This window comes from Anneissia japonica, unplaced genomic scaffold (genome assembly GCF_011630105.1).
Source record: "Anneissia japonica isolate Jap-2015-1 unplaced genomic scaffold, ASM1163010v1 scaffold284953_len930413_cov181, whole genome shotgun sequence".
NCBI classification, from domain to species: Eukaryota; Metazoa; Echinodermata; class Crinoidea; order Comatulida; family Comatulidae; genus Anneissia; species Anneissia japonica.
Window position 1 is genome coordinate 108317 of NW_022746987.1, and position 18751 is coordinate 127067.

General features: G+C 35.0%; 2 protein-coding genes across 2 annotated transcripts; both read right to left on the reverse strand.

Annotated features, from left to right (window-relative positions):
- Positions 1 to 1286: 1286 nt before the first annotated feature.
- LOC117120347 (insulin-like growth factor-binding protein 2-A) lies at positions 1287 to 9294 on the reverse strand (the record flags this gene model as incomplete). Its single annotated transcript, XM_033265374.1, is given in 3 exon segments — positions 1287 to 1443; positions 2487 to 2634; positions 9064 to 9294. Coding segments are annotated over 3 exon segments (364 nt in total), but the record flags the coding sequence as incomplete, so codon positions are not given.
- Positions 9295 to 13531: 4237 nt separating this feature from the next.
- On the reverse strand, positions 13532 to 18022 carry LOC117120348 (omega-scoloptoxin(05)-Ssm1a-like). Its single transcript, XM_033265375.1, has 3 exons — positions 17866 to 18022; positions 15791 to 15903; positions 13532 to 15100 (listed from the first exon to the last, which is right to left on the reverse strand). Exons 1-3 carry the CDS (start codon positions 17909 to 17911, stop codon positions 14885 to 14887), a joined length of 375 nt encoding a protein of 124 aa, XP_033121266.1. The 5' UTR covers positions 17912 to 18022; the 3' UTR covers positions 13532 to 14884.
- Between the last annotated feature and the right edge of the window lie 729 nt (positions 18023 to 18751).

Below are 18751 nucleotides of genomic sequence, written 5' to 3' on the forward strand. Positions count from 1 at the left end.
ATACAAGGCGTAATCTTAACATGAATAACAGTCAGTTGCTATTCATTGCAACAATTCGTCAAGTCGTACTCACGTTTGATGAGCTAATTTTTAAATGCTATGGCAATGTCTAATGCAACAACTACGGTACATATTATTCAATAGGGCCTATTCAAAATACCGTAGTTTACTTCCTAGATGAATTCGATTTTGCGACTAATTATGCTTTAAGTGGTTATGAATACTGTATATAACCTTTTGCTAGGTTTAGCACTCTGTCTATGTTAAGTACGATTTTACAAATATGACATTAAATATATAATTTTTAAGCACCTTCACAAGGCACCAAATCATGGCGAATTTCCACAATATAAGAGACAGGTTTATATACTATTAGGCCTACTATTATTACTATCTGGTGTATGAAAAGTGAAAACCCCAAACATTCAATCGACGTAAACTACAGTATTATAACCAGTAATTACCCGTTAAATCACATGGGGGCGCTCTTTCATTATAAGACAATCCCATACAATAATTCACCAAAATGTTGGTTTTTTATTTTTCATGTCAATTTATTCAGTTTGTGTTCAAAATACACGAAATCATGAGCATTACCCAAAATAAAAGAACCAGTATGTGGACTGGCACAAACAGGTACTTGGAGGTCCTCTGAACTATGTCCCCCACAATAAAAAGATGAAAGGATGTAAAAAGGAGGAGGAAACTTGAGAGTGCAGTCTTGTTTATGAAGATTTCCCACTTAATTTTTACCTGTCGCACTTTGTAATAGCTTGTGGTAATAATTTTGTAATAATCCTTTCTCAAAATTATAATAACGGGAGCGTATATATACAGTATACATCAAATCTTAAAACGTTTCACAATTTTTAGACTTTTTTAACGAAGCTGTTACACTTCCATTCCTTGTACATTTGTAAATTGTTATCAATTTTATGAAATTACAATATCATTCTATACTTTTATTATGAAGTTTCAGTGATTTATGTGTTAATTTACACCAAGACTCTGGAATAAACTTTCTCCGAACATTAAACAATTACTTTCACTTGAGTTAAGTCACTACTCAAGACGCATCTTTTTTTTTTAAATTAATCTCTTTTGTAGAACTGCACCACAGCAACGACTGTTGGAATGGCGCCATATAAATGGAACGATTGATTGATTGATTAATGTATGTATGAATGAATGAATGTCTGGTATCATTTTTTGTGGTGGATGAACTACTGTATGCCAACCGTCCTATGTCACACACTCCAGCCTACCCATCTTTTGTCACAACTTACCCGATGGTTTCATACATTTGCCCGCATTTGTGAACTTCTCTGCAATCATGCGTACATCGACTTTCTTGTGAGTGTCCAGTGGACCGGTGTAGCATTGAAGACCTTCAGAACAAAAACCAAACATATTGCAGACGCCCCCACATTCCTCTTGCTCCGTCTACAATATTATATATAATAGAAATAATGTTTCAAAAAGTATCCAAACATACCAACCAAATTCATTGTCATATATTAATATGATACGTCATAATAAAATAATAGTACATCTTACAGATTGTATAAAATAATTAGTGAGAACAAAATAAGAAAGGAGTTGGATAGATGGATGGATTGATTTGGTGTAAACACAAGGATAACCCACGAAAGTCTAAAGAAGACTTATTTCCAGTGGGGTCCTTCTGATGGTGATCGGGCAGTACACCGGGAGACTCTTTTCCGAATAGCGTACTGCGTTCTTTAACGTACACACGTGTCATAATGCACACGGGACCAACGGCTTAAACGTCTCATCCGAAAGACGGTGCGCTGTCTTAACTTGCATTTCAGCCCTAATCTAAAACACAAGGAGAGCAGCGATGGGAATTGAACCGGGGACCTAGAGATCTCCATGGTTCAGCGCACACACCGTGGCTACCACCAGTTTAGCAGACTGAGCTAAGCTGCTCTCTAAAATTGATATTTCATAATCAATATATCAGAGGATAATCACCATTATCAGCATCACATAATCACCATTGTCAGCATCACCTCCACAACATCGGCATCATCATATCATTAGCATACGTTCCTGTTAGCCTCATTACATATCAATATAAATATTATTTATCATTAACATTATCATAGTTATCATTATCATTATCATCATCATTACAACTGGGATCGATAGTATCATTTTTACATATTTTACTATGATATTTTCAGACAAATAGTTTGATATCATAAATGAAATAACTGTAGCAATTGTTTGTCTCGCGTTTTCATTGCAAGAACGTAATGACAGGGAAGGATTTGGAGGGGGCACACCCCCTCCCCCTTTTTGGAAAGTAAGAAAAAAAAGAAAGGTCACCCAAAACGCCTCAGAGGTTACATTATTTCCGGGCGTTAAAAAAAATTCTCATGGCCCCTAGTGTTGTCTCTCGATCCCCAAGCCCCCACCCTTTTCGGACATCTCTAGATCCGGCCCTGAATACTTCACTTTACCTTTCCGCATATTTTACAGCGACCGCATGTATCCATAACAGGAGTAGAACCGAGCGGACACTTCAAGTCAGCACACCTTAACATGTCTTTGTCCTCACATAAACTACATCGGAATTTATTACTTTTCGGAAGAAACATTGCAGACACACTGAAAGAAAATTGCAATTAAAATATTTTATTTATGATAAGTTTCTAAGCTTATTATTTCCAAAAACGTTGTCTAGTCTTGAAGCGGTATTCTGGAGATTTGACGTAAAAAAACAATAATTTCAAGCCTGCTTAACCGTATAATGTTTAAAATATAAACATTCTGAATTCTCCGTTCATGATTTGCTTAGATGCATGCAAAACGCGTACGGTAATTTACATCTATAATGCGCACACACAATGAAACTTTTGGCGGAGTGTCAAACTATAGCCGGGTACTCACTGCGTCGTATACGATGGTCGTACGACCGTCACACGACGAATCCAACTCCGTTCGCTGTGTGCGCTGACGACGCGGCGCCGTCTGTTGATTTTCCGTGGCCGTCTGAACAGATCGTCATTAAAAAGGAGTCGCCGCGTTGCGTCCTACATAAAATCGCGTCGGCTGACGACCGTCGGGCGGGGGCAGTGAGTGACCGGTTTTAGGGACATGAATACGCGCTTGTCTCTCAACTCAAACGTGTTGTCCCATAAACGCAAGTGGTTTACCTACGTTTATGCTCGTGGAATTCGCAACAATAACCAAGGGGCGGAGCTCTGCGGAACTGTTCAACTCTTTATAAACTTCGAACCAATAGATTCTTGTACAGTATTCTACATTTGCCTTAATGGAAGTTTTGACCCTGGTTTTGATGATGACGTCAAAATAATTATAATAATTATAAGGTGTGTGGATTATAATTCAAGTCTTATATCAGATATTATCGTGATACACGTTTGTCTATAATGGTTATATCTCTCGAGATTTCAAAGCAGACAACTATTCCATGGGGATACATTTAGTCATTTCTCCCGCCATTTAACCCCATGACTCATGTATAAGACTGAATTCAGTTGAATTTTTCTAACTTGAATTGGATCCATCATTGGCCAGAGTCATTATATACACGCCGGAGGCAGAGTAATTACTCACTGGTTTGAAAAAAAAACCGAATATTTTTCTAGTCAGCCCACTAATCTGACAGGTTCTGAAACTTAAATCAATTGCATCCCAACAAATCCGATGACCAACTCTTTTGAAAAGAAAAAAAAAGTTGTCCTAATATTATGGGCACAGCTAAATGTCTGTCTCTTATACACATCTAGATGTGTATAAGAGACAGAAAGTGGACTTCCTATTTTTTTCTCTTCCCCAAACAGGAGGTTAAAGAATGCTTTGAAGCCAAAGACATACCAATGCTTCAAAGGGTTTTATCTGCCATGGACCCAAAGGAGGGTGAAGAGATCTTAAAAAAGTGCAAATCACACCTATGAATATATTCTCAAGTAGAATTAGGTTCATCTACAAAATAACGTTTCCTGTTGTACCTGAACATTCTCTGCGACTGACCTTTTCGATTGGAATTACGCCAGAATTTTCTTGTTTTTTGGCTTTTCTAAAAGTATCATCTACAGTAATATCTCTGATTGAATTACTTGAATGACGGATGCCAGTTTTTGAAAACCATAAATCATTTTCACCTTATATAATTTAAATGATTTCCGTAAAAAATTAATTTAATTTTGTTTTATATGAATGAAGCAATTACAAACTAGACGAGTTATTTAACTTTGGATTAATCTGACAAAAATATGTAGGTCTACATGTAATGTACTGGTATTAAGGTCATTGGGATCTTAGTGGAGTGAAAGTCCTTAACCCAGGATACATAGTGATTAGGGAAATGGTACAATATGCGGACCATTTTATACCATAGTTGAGCTGAGTGACGTTCCTACCCTAAGATACATAGTTCGAATAGGGTGGGATGATGTCTTTTATACCGAAATACATTATTACAGATTACAGTATTTTAATTAATATTGTTTTGTATGCATTTATGTCATGTATTGAATGGACACTTGCCCATGAATGGCACGCGCCACGGTTCCGAAACGGTTCTTGTTTATGACGCAATCTATTTACTGTAGACTGCAACCGACAACCAACGGACGACGTCGCGTCGCCAAACTCACGAGAACGGAAAAAAAGGCTTCGGTAGGCGGTCGTACGACTCCGAAGTACTAGTCATATGACGTATGATCAATACCGTAATAATCATAGTAGGCCTACTGTATATACATTTAAAATGTAAACAATACGTATAATGATTGATCATTCATTTTGGTACTTCGACAAGAAAACGTTGGTCAAAATCCTGATTTGAAGCCAAATAATGTCATGAAGGAGAGACATTGCATGAGAGATAAGGTTCCGAGAAGGCGAGTAGGCCTATCACAATTTTGATCTAGACCTTCTTGCCAAAATTTTAAAATTATTCGATTACCAAGTGAATATATTTTGAATTGTATCCAAACAACTGAAAGTTGCTGATAATTCTTTATAATAAAAAGCACACCGGTGAATTTGTCCTGTTGTAGAAATTGTGACTCAGTGGTCCAACATGGGTATAACCACTGTGTGTACCCTGACTCATTGTAGGTATAATATACTGTACTAGTGGATCCCCTGGATTCATCAGTGTTTCACTACATAGGAATGAAGTGCAAGCTTTCAAGGAGAACTTTCTTTGGGAACAGAACCGGGAACCCACCGCGTCGTACTGTAGGACGAATCCAACTCCACTCCCGCTACGACTCGACGCCGTCTACTGATTTTTCCGTAGCGGTGTGAACGGATCACCATGAAAAACGATCCATTGCGTGCGCGTCGAGGGGTTTCGTGCTCCATAGAATCTCGTCGGCCGGAGCGAGTGCCCGGCCTCAGTGTTAAGCAGCGAACAGACAAGTCCTGTGTGAGACCAACCACTCGGATCCGATTTGGCTTGTTAAAGAACTTTTTAACATAGGTCTACTAAAAGTGAGAATTTATAGGGTTGAGGCCTATCTTTTTAGCCGAATGCTCTGGTTGAGTTCATCGGGTGTGTTTAGTAGTTGTCTTTGGAAGAGCTTTTGAGCCCGGGTATCTATTCATGGGAAGATTAGCGGTTGTTCGCTACCTGGCTAAGTGGCTTGGGCTACTGGCCAATATAAACCTCCTCAAAATAATAAAAGAAGCCAACGATGTATCGCAGGAAGAGTGCAAAACTAACAGATAGCATTGTCTATAAAGTTCACTTAGATTCAAAGCAGACTTAGGATATTTAACAGGACGTAGGCATATTTCCTTCTCAATATCTTGAACAGAATTTTAAAATACAACACAAACATGTTTTTACTTCCACAACATGAATACGTTTAGGTCTACTGTACTTCTTTTTTATAGCGACATGTGGTCTTAATCACACATGCGCCTACTGTGAACTTCCTAAGTTGAATAAAAATTGAATTAAACTAATAAAATATCCTCTAAACATCTTTGCATATTTTGACATAATATAATAGTTTATCCCAAAGCCGTCCTATGTTTACCGAAAACTTATAATTACAATAGAGCCAAACAGAAATAATAGCAGACAGAACAGCTTACCGGCAATCATAACCTACATGTAGGAAAATCGTTTGCGAGATAACGTGCGTATAGTGTTTGTATCATTATGAAATGTGTATCAGTTGTCTCTATTGCGTTTAATGAAATACAGTACCATTTAATAGAGGAATAATTATTTTTGTACGATTTATACTAGGACCTTTAATGATTCTTTATCCATTGGAAATTTAAACATCCTGTGTTTTTCATTCTGTGCTTGTCGAAGCTTGCAGCATCATCAAAATTTGTGGGAATTAAAGCTTTTTAGTCATAAGACCTACCGTACTTTTTAAAGTTTTTTCTACACACTATAGCAATATAATTTTACAATGTAGGTTTATGTATCGTCCCTTTGCTAGGCCACAATGAAATAGTTTTAATGCCCAAGCCTAACCGTCTCAACATATCAAATATCAACATACAGCATTGCTTAACTTTAATAAATGTTATTTATTGTCATAATGCTTGGTAAAATAATTAAAACGGTGGTGATTAGAATGATAGGCCTTGCTCTAATTTTCAAGCTTAGTCAATTAGCCAATTAATAAACACAAAAACTATTGGGTCTACTTTTTTTCTGTTTATAACCGACATTGGTGCCTGTCATGGACAGAACATTCTATTTCATTTAGACCAAAAGAATGTCTCTTCTCGTCTGAAGATTTACATGCTTGGCGGGAATATTATCATCAGACACCTGCAGATCCCTGTGATCTCATACGTCTTTATGCTATAAATCATTATTCAAAAGTACAATCTTAATTAAATCTAAAAGACCAGTCTGCTTTATTTAATGAAAAAAATACAAATGCATGCCAAGTCTCAACGAAGATTTAATAATAAGTCTGTTTCAGCCAATACAATTGGGGATAATGTCTAGAAAGACTGTACAATGTGTTCACCAAGTCTGGAACTTTAGGCCTATATCAGGAGTTTAAAGGAGAGACTAGTTCAGGGGTGGTGCTAGTGGGGTAGTCACTTCGGGGAGAGCCCCACCCCCGTCGGGAAGAAAAAAAATTGTCGGAGAGAAAATGTGTTTTTTACATAGTGTACACTCTAAACTCGATTAAATGAGAATTTGAGCGACGTCCAAAATCTAACAACGCCCATTTCGCTCGATCGTCGGGGACATTGGCCACCACCCCCCGTCGGAGACATCTTAAGCCCCCGTCGGGCAAGTCCTGGCGCCACCTGGGTTATTTAAGTATTAGCCTTCCAAATGAAAATTATTTTGTTATTGTCCTTAGTGAAAAGAAAAACAGTGATGATTATTATGAGTATTTTACAATACAAATGTGATAAATAGCCGCCCATATACAGTACTTGCATTTACATTTAACTTGGCCTAGCTGCTATATATTATATAGGCATATTATATATATATGTATATATATATATATATATATATATATATGTATATATAAACTTATAATTATAATAGAGCCAAACAGAAATAATAGCAGACAGAACAGCTCACCGTAATCATAACCTACATGTACAACTGGCCAAGGAAAATCGTTTGCGAGATAACGCACTGATGAGTCCTTAAAGTACGAAACAACATTGTATGCAGATTGATTTAGCTTATTATAGCTCCTTAACATTTGTTTTGTTGAGCACTCTATTGAGATAGTACCATTGCTGTTTTGCATTTAGCTGGCCCACTACTAACAGTCAAAACAATAGGTGAGATAAAGCTAGAGAGAAGAGATGGTACTGTAGGTGAAAATGAATAAACAACACAGACAAAGAGTATACATAGAATCCAAAAATAAACTTTGGAGACACACCTTTACGAATAAACAAAAATATTTTATTGACAAAATTTCGAAATTACAATTCAGTAATCTAGGAGAAGGTTCCTAATTTTGAGCCAGAAAGTGCTGTAATTTAATAGAAACGTTCTCAGTTATTATATTTTTATATGCCAATTGGCTAAGAACTGAAGTAGTACAATATAGCTCAGTCAGTAGAGTATCCAAACGGGTTTCGAAGGTCTTCGATTCGAATCCCGATGGAGACATAGGTTATTTTTGGTTCTCTTACAAATGTTTAACATCAATGTGAGCTACTAAGTATTATTATTATTATTATTATTATTATTATTATTATTATTATTATTATTATTATTATTATTATTATTATTATTATTATTATTATTATTATTACTACTACTATTATTATTATTATTATTATCATTATTATTATTATTGTAGGCCTATTAATAATATTATTTTATTATTATTATTACCTTCTATAGAAGACAGTAACAGAAAAGGTAAAATGTTTTTGACATTCGGGTATGCGAGATTTAAATGAACATACAATTCATTTTTTTTTAAAGATTTATTTGATTCATTGATAAAGTACACGATAATTGAGTGGTATCACTCCCTGGTTGTATCATTAAGTCAGACAAGCCTACCAACGCAAATGTTTTTATACTGGACTGGACTTATATGATTCATCTTTTATTACAAAGACTTTAATTGCATTATTTTCACAATCCAACGGAAAGTGTTATATAGAGTGTTACCGATGACTGTACTATTAGCTTTATTAATTACTAATCTAAGGGAACTTTCATTTCTGTAGGCATAGGTTACTTAGTTTCCAATTATCATGGACGGTAGCGAAAGCAACAGAATCAGCGAACGCGTAATGACAAACATGAGGTTGTGAATGTGATTCATAGGCCTAGAATGTTTTGCAATTGATCTATATAAGCCATAATGTTGATCTCATAACACTTTTTGACGACTAAGGTATATTAAAAGTAATATAAAGGTTTAAGTGGGTTCTAATAATAAAAGAAAATATTATAATCGTAATATTTGACCAGTTTTTACTGACATAACCTGGCGCACGTTAAATGTTTCAAAAAAGAGAAGCGGCAATCATTAACATGCTTTCATTGATTTTCTATCTAAGGTACTCGGGTCACCAGCTATCCGTACTCACCTGTTGACAGCAATAGCTGCTATAACAAGAAAACAAAGAGATATCCATAATCGTTCCATAATCGATGACAATATACTAGTTGTAGGCACAGCGCCGTTAAGTTCCCAAAACAAAGTCAACAAACAGAATGAAATAATACAAATAAATTTCAGTATTCAACATTACCAAGCTGTACATCGCGCATTGTGATTGGTTGAATTATGCTTAGCCTGTAAAATGCAAAATTAATACTCCCGGCAAAATGACGTCTCTTCCTACGGATCAGTATCCTTGAAAAAGTGACCTGAAATAAACTTTGTCCAATTCTGTTGTTAATATCGCGTAGGCCTACGTGTGACATCGAAATTGTTATACGTTTTTCCCTCCTCCTTGGGGACCTGAGATTGTCCTGCAACAATGTAATAAACCGATTTAAATGTAATTAAGGCATATCTTTAATTTTTTAATGTGAACCTTACAAAACTACCTTTAAAATAATTTGAAAGATTAAATTTAGGCTTAATTTTATTCTAGTTTTTTTTCCCATTTCTGCTTATAAACAACACTTTAATATTGTAATGTACGGTACTTTTTTTGCTTTGAAATCTTTGTTTGTCATGTCTTTTGAAGATGAATAAAAAAAAAACAAAAAAAAAAAAAAAAACCACGTAGTCAATTTTTTTTTATTAATCAAGTAAGCGTGTATTTCAACAATAAATTATAATTAATACAGTAGTACCTGTCTCTTATACACATCTAGATGTGTATAAGAGACAGGTACCATTGCTGTTTTGCATTTAGCTGGCCCACTACTAACAGTCAAAACAATAGGTGAGATAAAGCTAGAGAGAAGAGATGGTACTGTAGGTGAAAATGAATAAACAACACAGACAAAGAGTATACATAGAATCCAAAAATAAACTTTGGAGACACACCTTTACGAATAAACAAAAATATTTTATTGACAAAATTTCGAAATTACAATTCAGTAATCTAGGAGAAGGACGTAGTCAATTTTTTTTTTATTAATCAAGTAAGCGTGTATTTCAACAATAAATTATAATTAATACAGTAGTACATAATTGCATAAGCATTTGTGAAAATGTGGGGGCGGGGATACCAGTACTCAAGTATGTAAAGCTTTTATTATGGGTTTACAATAGGCCTACAATGTAACTTATTTATTCGGGGAAAAAAATGTGAAAGCAGGGATAATTTATTTTCCCACATGGAAGTCACTAGATCCGGGACGTGTACTTTTTAAAATTCACTTTAATGTATTTATTGCTGCAAATGCCATTGAGGGCCAATATCCGCTAAAATTGCATTACACATGTCATTTGCAAGTAGGCCTACGTAAATGAAAGTTCAACACATAATCTGAAGTTGTGTATTACCCAGTGGCGTATCAAGGGGTGCGATAGGGGGGGGGGGCACTCCCCTCCAAAAAATACTCGCACCCCCTTTCGCCCCCCCCCCATAATCACGGTCAAGTAGTTAAAAATCACCTAAAATCACCTTATTTTGGGAATTAGCACCCATCAACTGTTCATCGATCCCCTCCCCAATTCAACTTCGTGCCCTCCCCCCCACCATCAACTCCCCCATTTCAATATATGGCATTACTACTACTGCTACTACTACTACTACTACCACTACTACCACTATTACTACTACTACTACTACTACTACTACTAATAATAATAATAATAATAAGAATAATAAGAATGATGATGATGATGATGATGATGCAATGCAAAACAATCTTCAATATGATTAACATTAACGAAAGACGCAGTCGATAATTGTGACTTAAACTACCTGTGTACACGCATGCACCTATTAGAACTATCATATAGTAGTACTGTAAATGACCCTAAACATTACATTAAAACATGAACGAAAAATTTCGTTTTGTCTCAGTTGACAGTTCACAGAAAATATCTTTCTGATTACTAGCTCATATGGGGTGAGCCAGCAGACCAGAGGAGAGACCCCTTCCTCCATCTGGGAGAAAAACCACAATTTGTCGGGGAGAAAAAATAATGTATTTTCTACATATTAGTAGACTCTAAAATCGATTAAATAAGCCTTTGAAACCCCAACATTTTCAGAATTTTCGGGGCCCCCTGAACCACTTTAAAGGCATTTGAAGTGACGTTCGACCACGCCAACTTTGCTCTCGTCGGGGAAATCTGCCAACTCGTCGGGGCATCGCCACCCCTCTCCCTTCCGTCGGGAACCTCGGACTACCCCTTTGGGCAAATCCTTGCGCCACTCCTGCCAGCTCATTCAAGATATAACTCTCAAATGGTAAAATCAATGAAAACCCTTTAAATATAAATTACGGTAAGCAATTAAATTAATCATTCAGTATAAATTGATCAAATACGTTATTAACACTCAGTCACAAATCTTAAATATCTCTTTCTTTTTATCTCTATTTTTTTTTTATTTAAAAAAATTGTGGGGGTGGGGTCGGAATGCGGCTGGGCACCCTTAAAAGCGCCACTGCCTAGTGTCAAATAGGCCTATATAAGAACGGTATTAATTATGCGTCTTTTAAATTAGCAAGAAAAAATATTTCAACATTTTTTTCCATTTTTCCAAAATGAAATCTAATAACTTACTAGTTCATCAACATTGTATTTTAAATAATTAAAGTTGCCGCTCAACTTATGATTGATTGATGATTGATTGAATATTGATTGATTAATATTGATTGATCAACTCTATTACCTTAACACAAACATAAGTCAATTAGTGAATAGCGCCACTTAATGAATCACTGAATGTTTTGAGTATTTTAAAGACAATAAATTAACCATTTCCAGAAAAATTCGATTGTTATCATTATTACCAACCAGAGAACTAGTAGGGCATTCCCCTGGTGTTAGATTTTCTATCGATTTCTGGGGCATTTATATCAGGTGATTTGACATTTTCCAGACTTTTAGCTTCGATGCTGAAAACCTAAAAATAAAAAATTTGTGTTATGAATTTCCGAATTCTCGGTTGGATTCGATAATTATGTAGGATTGAGGAAGTGGAGAGGCGAAGCTCAAAGACCTAATTCTGAGGATTTAAGGCACTTATGAAGATAAGCAATAACTTGTTAACATACTCATGCTTCTAAGAAGAACATTATATCATCTGCTTTCTTAGTTAAAATAAAAAATTAAATATAAGCTGAATTCTCATGAGCTTAGCTACGTGTATAGTAAAAGGACGTGCGATGTAAATATTATTTACCTATATAAATATAGGCCTAATATTTAAAAGCAATAATAATAATAATAATAATAATAATAATAATAATAATAAATGCAATTAGGCCTATTATTGATAACATTATTTTTATTATCAATTAAATTAAAAAATTATTACAATATGGTTATTTCTATGATTATAATTATAATAATATTATGAATAATATTAATATTAATAATAATAGTATGGTAATGTTGCAATTTTTACAGTGAAAGGGATGACGATGGGGATGACGGTGGCAAAAACACGACGAAAATGATGAGGAGGATGTCGGATGGTAATGATTATGATAACCATCATGGCGATACTGACGATAAATATAATGAGGTCAATGATGATTAATTAACACAATATTCCACATTTCATTACAGGTTGAAAGACTCTGGTTTGTTTCGAATGAAGTGCCAACTCAAAGTTGACATTTTTACCCTTATATTTCAATAAACCTATTAGTTTTGTTACGAACTTGTGTAAAATAATCTTTTGATTGAACGAGTGTAAATAAAATAATACTGTATTTGTTTTCATGAATATATAAAAGTTATATAATATGATACAACATACAGATACAGTGGTTGATTTTTGTTACAGCAGTGGTTAATGTTACGTTAGTGGTTGATTGTTACATTAGTGGGTGTTACAGTCCCAACCGAGATTCGAACCGGAACCTTCTGCTGTCTATGCAGGACGCATATATCTAGCCAACTGGGCCAGTAAAGTATCTTTGGGATTTCATATCCGATGTTGTTATTTTTGTTGCAAGTGTTTGTGACATCATTAATAATGATTATTGTTATTGAACGCTAAAAACAATTTTCTATTATTATAGTTATTATTGATATTTTTGTCATCAATTTCAGTATTAATATGATTGCTGTTATTCTGGTTGTTATGGTGTTATCGTTGTTATCACAGCGGTTCTTGCTATTGTAGCTATTTGACGTGATCGCGTTTCACTTGTAACCTGTGTATCAGTGAACATCCTTGACAGGTGAGAGTGCGTTTTATTTTACTTCAAGTCGTTTCCGTTGCAGACATGACGCGTTTCCAACAGGCGTCCATATTGGAAATTAGTCAGCATATCATTGCACAAACCTTAGATCCGTTTTAAAAATCTTAGAAAATACATTCAATTAAACAAATATATCGAGCCATGGAGAGGGACGTAAGGTGACGGAATACAGTGTAAGAAAAAAGCCATATCAGGCCTATAAGAAAATTTGAATCTTTATATACTACCGTATTATTTATTTATCCATTTAAATCGTCCTCCCTCACCCCCGATTAATTCTCCGCATTCAACACACCAAAACCAAACCCAATTTAGTACAGAGAGAAAACTAACTACAGCGCCTGATTTTTTTTGGATATGTCCTAGTAAAAAATTAGGACGATCGTTGTCCCACATTTGATAAAATACTAATATATAGCAATAATAGTAGTGTTTGTATTAGTAGACAATAATAATAATAATAATAATAATAATAATAATAAAATAATAATAATAAAAACTAAAACATATATAATATATGTATATGTATATAGAGGCCTATATAATAAATTCACATACATTACATACATGCGTATGTACACTAACATAACACAAACATGTTTTTATATTTATATATTAATCAAATTATAATCAAAACGAAAAGAGGGAAAAAGAAAAACATAATTTACTGCATTCAAAGAAGTAAGTGACAGTTGGCGATTAGGCCTATTTATAAATCTGAGTTTAATAATTACAATTTATTTATTAGTTATTATTCATTAATGATCCGACATAAAATATCGTTAGTGTGCAGGTTATGTTATATAAATGCAACTACAATTAAATTTGCCCTAATGTATTACTACACTATACAATGTAAAATCGAAAGTATTGTATCATAGACATGAGCTTGATTATACGTCATCACTCGTGTTGTTGTCGTGTTTTCTTGGCTAAACACACATAAAAGCATTTGCTTTCTTTCTGGCATTATGTGCGGTTAATTGTCGTGCCTTCATTATAACATTCACAGTTAGAAGAATTACATGACACTGTTGCATCAAAGCCAACCACAGAATTCCAAATATGGATACAGTAATAGACCTTTCTGATAAGCCCCGCCCCTTGGATCTTGTTGCTAAGGTCCCACAAAATGGCATTGTAAACATAAGTAAACACTACTTGGGTCTTGCGGCACCTGCACATTTTACTGGTTGTTATGTTTAATTCTGAATGGTCAGTTGTTTAGTTTGATTGACACCCCCTTTAATGTAAATGATGACGTCAGACTATTATATCTATATTTACTAATCTACGATTACAAAATCGACACGGCAGTATTCAGCATTCTTTGTAAACAAAAACTATTTTTTTAATAAATAGCATTTCAAGTATCGGCTACGAGTAAAAAACTTAATGATAATAAATAATATAAGAAATTAAAACTATTCACCACCGGACACACCATCCCGGGCTGCAAATGTAAAATTGTTTATGTTGTACTAAACTACATACACACACACATCAGAGAAAATCGATTTGCATGTTCAACTTCAGACACAGGAGGCATAGGCCTATGGCTTATTTTATCTGGAACACGAAGGCTGCGCACCAGCTGATAACTGTGACAAAAATGGTCCCGGTGACGTGACTTGATGCGTTGCATTCATCGGATTTACAGCAATATGTGCACGTGCCGGTATTGGCATTGTCTTCGCACGCGTCTGACTCAGTGCACGTACTCGAACAACTTCGCGTAAGAGAGACAAGAGTACCAAGAAGGTATCCTTCCTCTTTCTGTTAAAAAAAATAAAAACAACTGTAGATTAATACGGTAGTCACCCGGGTAGGGTGACATAATCAATCAATCCATGCACATGTCTCTCTGTAATTAAAAAACCACTCCATTTAAAAAACACCTTTCTGCGGCCCCAAGCCAGCAGCTACCTTTTATTTTTCTAATAATAATTTTTCAAATAAAAGACCAGTGCAGCGAAAGTCCATGAAGTCTTCGGTCCCAAAATTATTCTTTAATTGGAAAGAGACAGTATAATAATTTAGGAACTTACTACATATACACACACACACACACACACACACACACACACACACACACACACACACACACACACACACACACACACACACACACACACACACACACACACACACACACACACACACACACACACACACACACACACACACACACACACACACACACACACAACAGGTAGTTTATACCTGTTATCATTATAATATGACAATCATACACTATTATCATCCCAACTGGTGGTAGGTTTTTCCTGTTATATTTATAATATAAAAATCATATACTATTATCATCCCAGTGATGTTTTATCTGTTGAAAATCATACTATTATTATCATAATTATTGCTATCGTCTTTCTCTGTTTTATTATTAAACCATTTCTGTTATTTCACAAAATTAATTATACTAAAAATTGTAGTACCAAACCTATATACCTTGCAATACGTAGAGCAATTGGTGGTTAGCCCACTACTTGATTCTATTTCAGAATTTTTGCAGTTATCAGTAGTCGGGTACGAGCAATCGTAGCATAGGAAAGCTCCCGAAGCTAAGAAAAGGATATAAAGAGTGCATTAATTTAAAACGAACATAATAAATATAAATAGGTGAATGGAATAAAATTTGATAGTGCTGTTGTACACGCATAACAAGGAATGCTTCTCAAGTAACTTGTATAACAAAATTAACAATTGAACAAAAGAATGTATTCATTGAACTAAAAGTATACAAGCAGTGGCTGATTCAAAGGGGGCCCAGTCGGCCCCCTAAATTGTTCAATTTTTTTTTAAATGGAGGTATTATGAAAATTATATTTAAATTTAAAGTCCAAGAGTGCAATTTCCGGCCATCTAGAAGTGCCATAAACACAAGTTTTTTTACCTCAGCCCCAACCATGGTAGAGCTGAGGTGGTATAGATCCTCCATCTGTAAAAGTACCTCCCCGGGCCCTCTCTATTTTGAGTTCCTGGATCCGCCACTAACAAGAGTTACAAGGTTAAGATTAGAAGAAAATGAAATGAAAAGCTCAAGTACTCTTAGAAGCTTGTAAAACATGGTTTTCGAAAGTAAAAAACATTTTTATCGACAATAGCAATTCAAAAACATTAAAAGTTTTAAAAAATAGTAAAAATAAACAGGTAAAAAGCGATTTATATATTCTATAAAATATAAGATAAAAATATTAAAATGTACGAATTTGAGGGCGCTATGACTATTTGTTAAACGGCTTTAAAATTAAACAATAACTTCCTGTACTGCTGCTAATGTTTTTGTTGTCATGGAAATATTCATTATTGAATTGGTAGCTGCCGTAAATATTTATTTATGTTTTAATGATTCGGACGACTAACTTGTATTACGCTTGAAAGCCTAAGGCGATAATAATTTTTGTTGTGGTTACAAGAGAGTTCTTAAAGGTAACGTACCTGAATGATGCTTGTAAGGACATAATTAAGTAAAGAATGATATTAAAAACATAGGGCCTAGAGGAAAACAAACTTAAACCAGCTTAAACACACAATTTAGTGAGAACTAAATTGTGTAATAGTCTAAACTCAACAACTGAACCTTAATCTATTACACAATTTAGTTCTCACTAAAAATAGGCTTTACACATGACAGACAAATGAACAGTAACGTGGTTGAAGATAAAGATCTCTTATTTCGTTGAACTAAAACCAGGGAACAGTGTAATTTCACTGTTCCCTGCTGAAACAAAGCTCGGGTCTAAATTCACTGTTCCCTGGTATAAGTATTAACAGGTTTGGAATAGAAGCTATCCTTTAAAAACATTAATATAGACGGGAAACATGTCGGTTATTTGTTTTCAATTGTTATACATGTATATTTTATTGTGGAACAATATCCCTCTTTCAGTGCACTTTTTATAACACAGAAATATGAGAAAATGGTTTTAGAAGTTACAATCTTTACATTTGTATATATTTGGAAAAAAAAAACACGTTTTTATGTCACAATTGTATTTTCATATTATGTCAAATTAGCCGTGTTTATTGGTGATGCATGCTCTGTTTATTGAAGAATGTATAGAATTGACAATTAAAAGTGGGATAAACCTACAAAAGAGAGAGGGGGGGGGGGAAATTACATACTTTGTTACGTAGGATGTATGCATGCGCATGGGGTGGGGTGGCGAATGGGGGAGCCGAAAGTGGGGCCGATCGAGATAACACTACACTATGGGATCAGGAGGCATGTCCCCTGGAAACTTTTGTTTTCTAGACGCCCAAAAATAACTTCTGAGGCGTTTTTGGCTATCATTTTTTTCTTCCCCCTCCCCCCCCCACTTTTTTTTTACTGTCCAAAAAGGGTGTGGCCGAGGCAACTAACTTATCTGACCCTTTGAAAGATCTGCTCATTTGTTTAAGTGAAATTTCTAAATTTTCCAGATTTTAAGAGACAGTATCTTTAAAATAAAAATCGTATGGGTTGGCTATACCGCCAATGTTAAACGCTTGAAAACATAATATTTTAGTCATGTTTAGCTTACCTGAAATTGCGAGAATTACAATCAAAGTCCTGATTTGCGCTTTCATTTTTGTATTTTGGAACCGGGTAACACGTCTTATGAATGCGATACTCAAAAATGTTGTTTCGAGTGTGAGCTCTAAACTATATTTGAACAGCCTCTAAAAGACAATATTTATTTTTGCAAGGTTGAGGTGTAACCATGGAGATTAATACCATTGTAGTTTATAACCCCATTGTAGTTAACAATTCATTTGTAACGGTAACTTTGATTATTGGACTTATTAGAAGAGATCATTCTTTGTCTTGTTAATCGTTTAAAGAGAGAAGGGCGAGTCTAATGTATTAATCTGCAGGGGCGGATCCATCATGCCAGAAAAGTGGGGGGGGGGGGATGGTATAAACAGGTTTGGAATAGAAGCTATCCTTTAAAAACATTAATATAGACGGGAAACATGTCGGATATTTGTTTTCAATTGTTATACATGTATATTTTATTGTGGAACAATATCCCTCTTTCAGTGCACTTTTTATAACACAGAAATATGAGAAAATGGTTTTAGAAGTTACAATCTTTACATTTGTATATATTTGGAAAAAAAAAACACGTTTTTATGTCACAATTGTATTTTCATATTATGTCAAATTAGCCGTGTTTATTGGTGATGCATGCTCTGTTTATTGAAGAATGTATAGAATTGACAATTAAAAGTGGGATAAACCTACAAAAGAGAGAGGGGGGGGGGGAAATTACATACTTTGTTACGTAGGATGTATGCATGCGCATGGGGTGGGGTGGCGAATGGGGGAGCCGAAAGTGGGGCCGATCGAGATAACACTACACTATGGGATCAGGAGGCATGTCCCCTGGAAACTTTTGTTTTCTAGACGCCCAAAAATAACTTCTG

Coding starts and splice junctions, on each gene's coding strand:
- LOC117120348 (XM_033265375.1), bottom strand. CDS start 17,911: ATGAAAGCGCAAATCAGGACTTTGATTGTAATTCTCGCAATTTCAG. Junction 15,904..17,865: donor TGTAATTCTCGCAATTTCAG/GTAAGCTAAACA, acceptor TCCTTTTCTTAG/CTTCGGGAGCTTTCCTATGC. Junction 15,101..15,790: donor ATTGCTCTACGTATTGCAAG/GTATATAGGTTT, acceptor TTTTTTTAACAG/AAAGAGGAAGGATACCTTCT.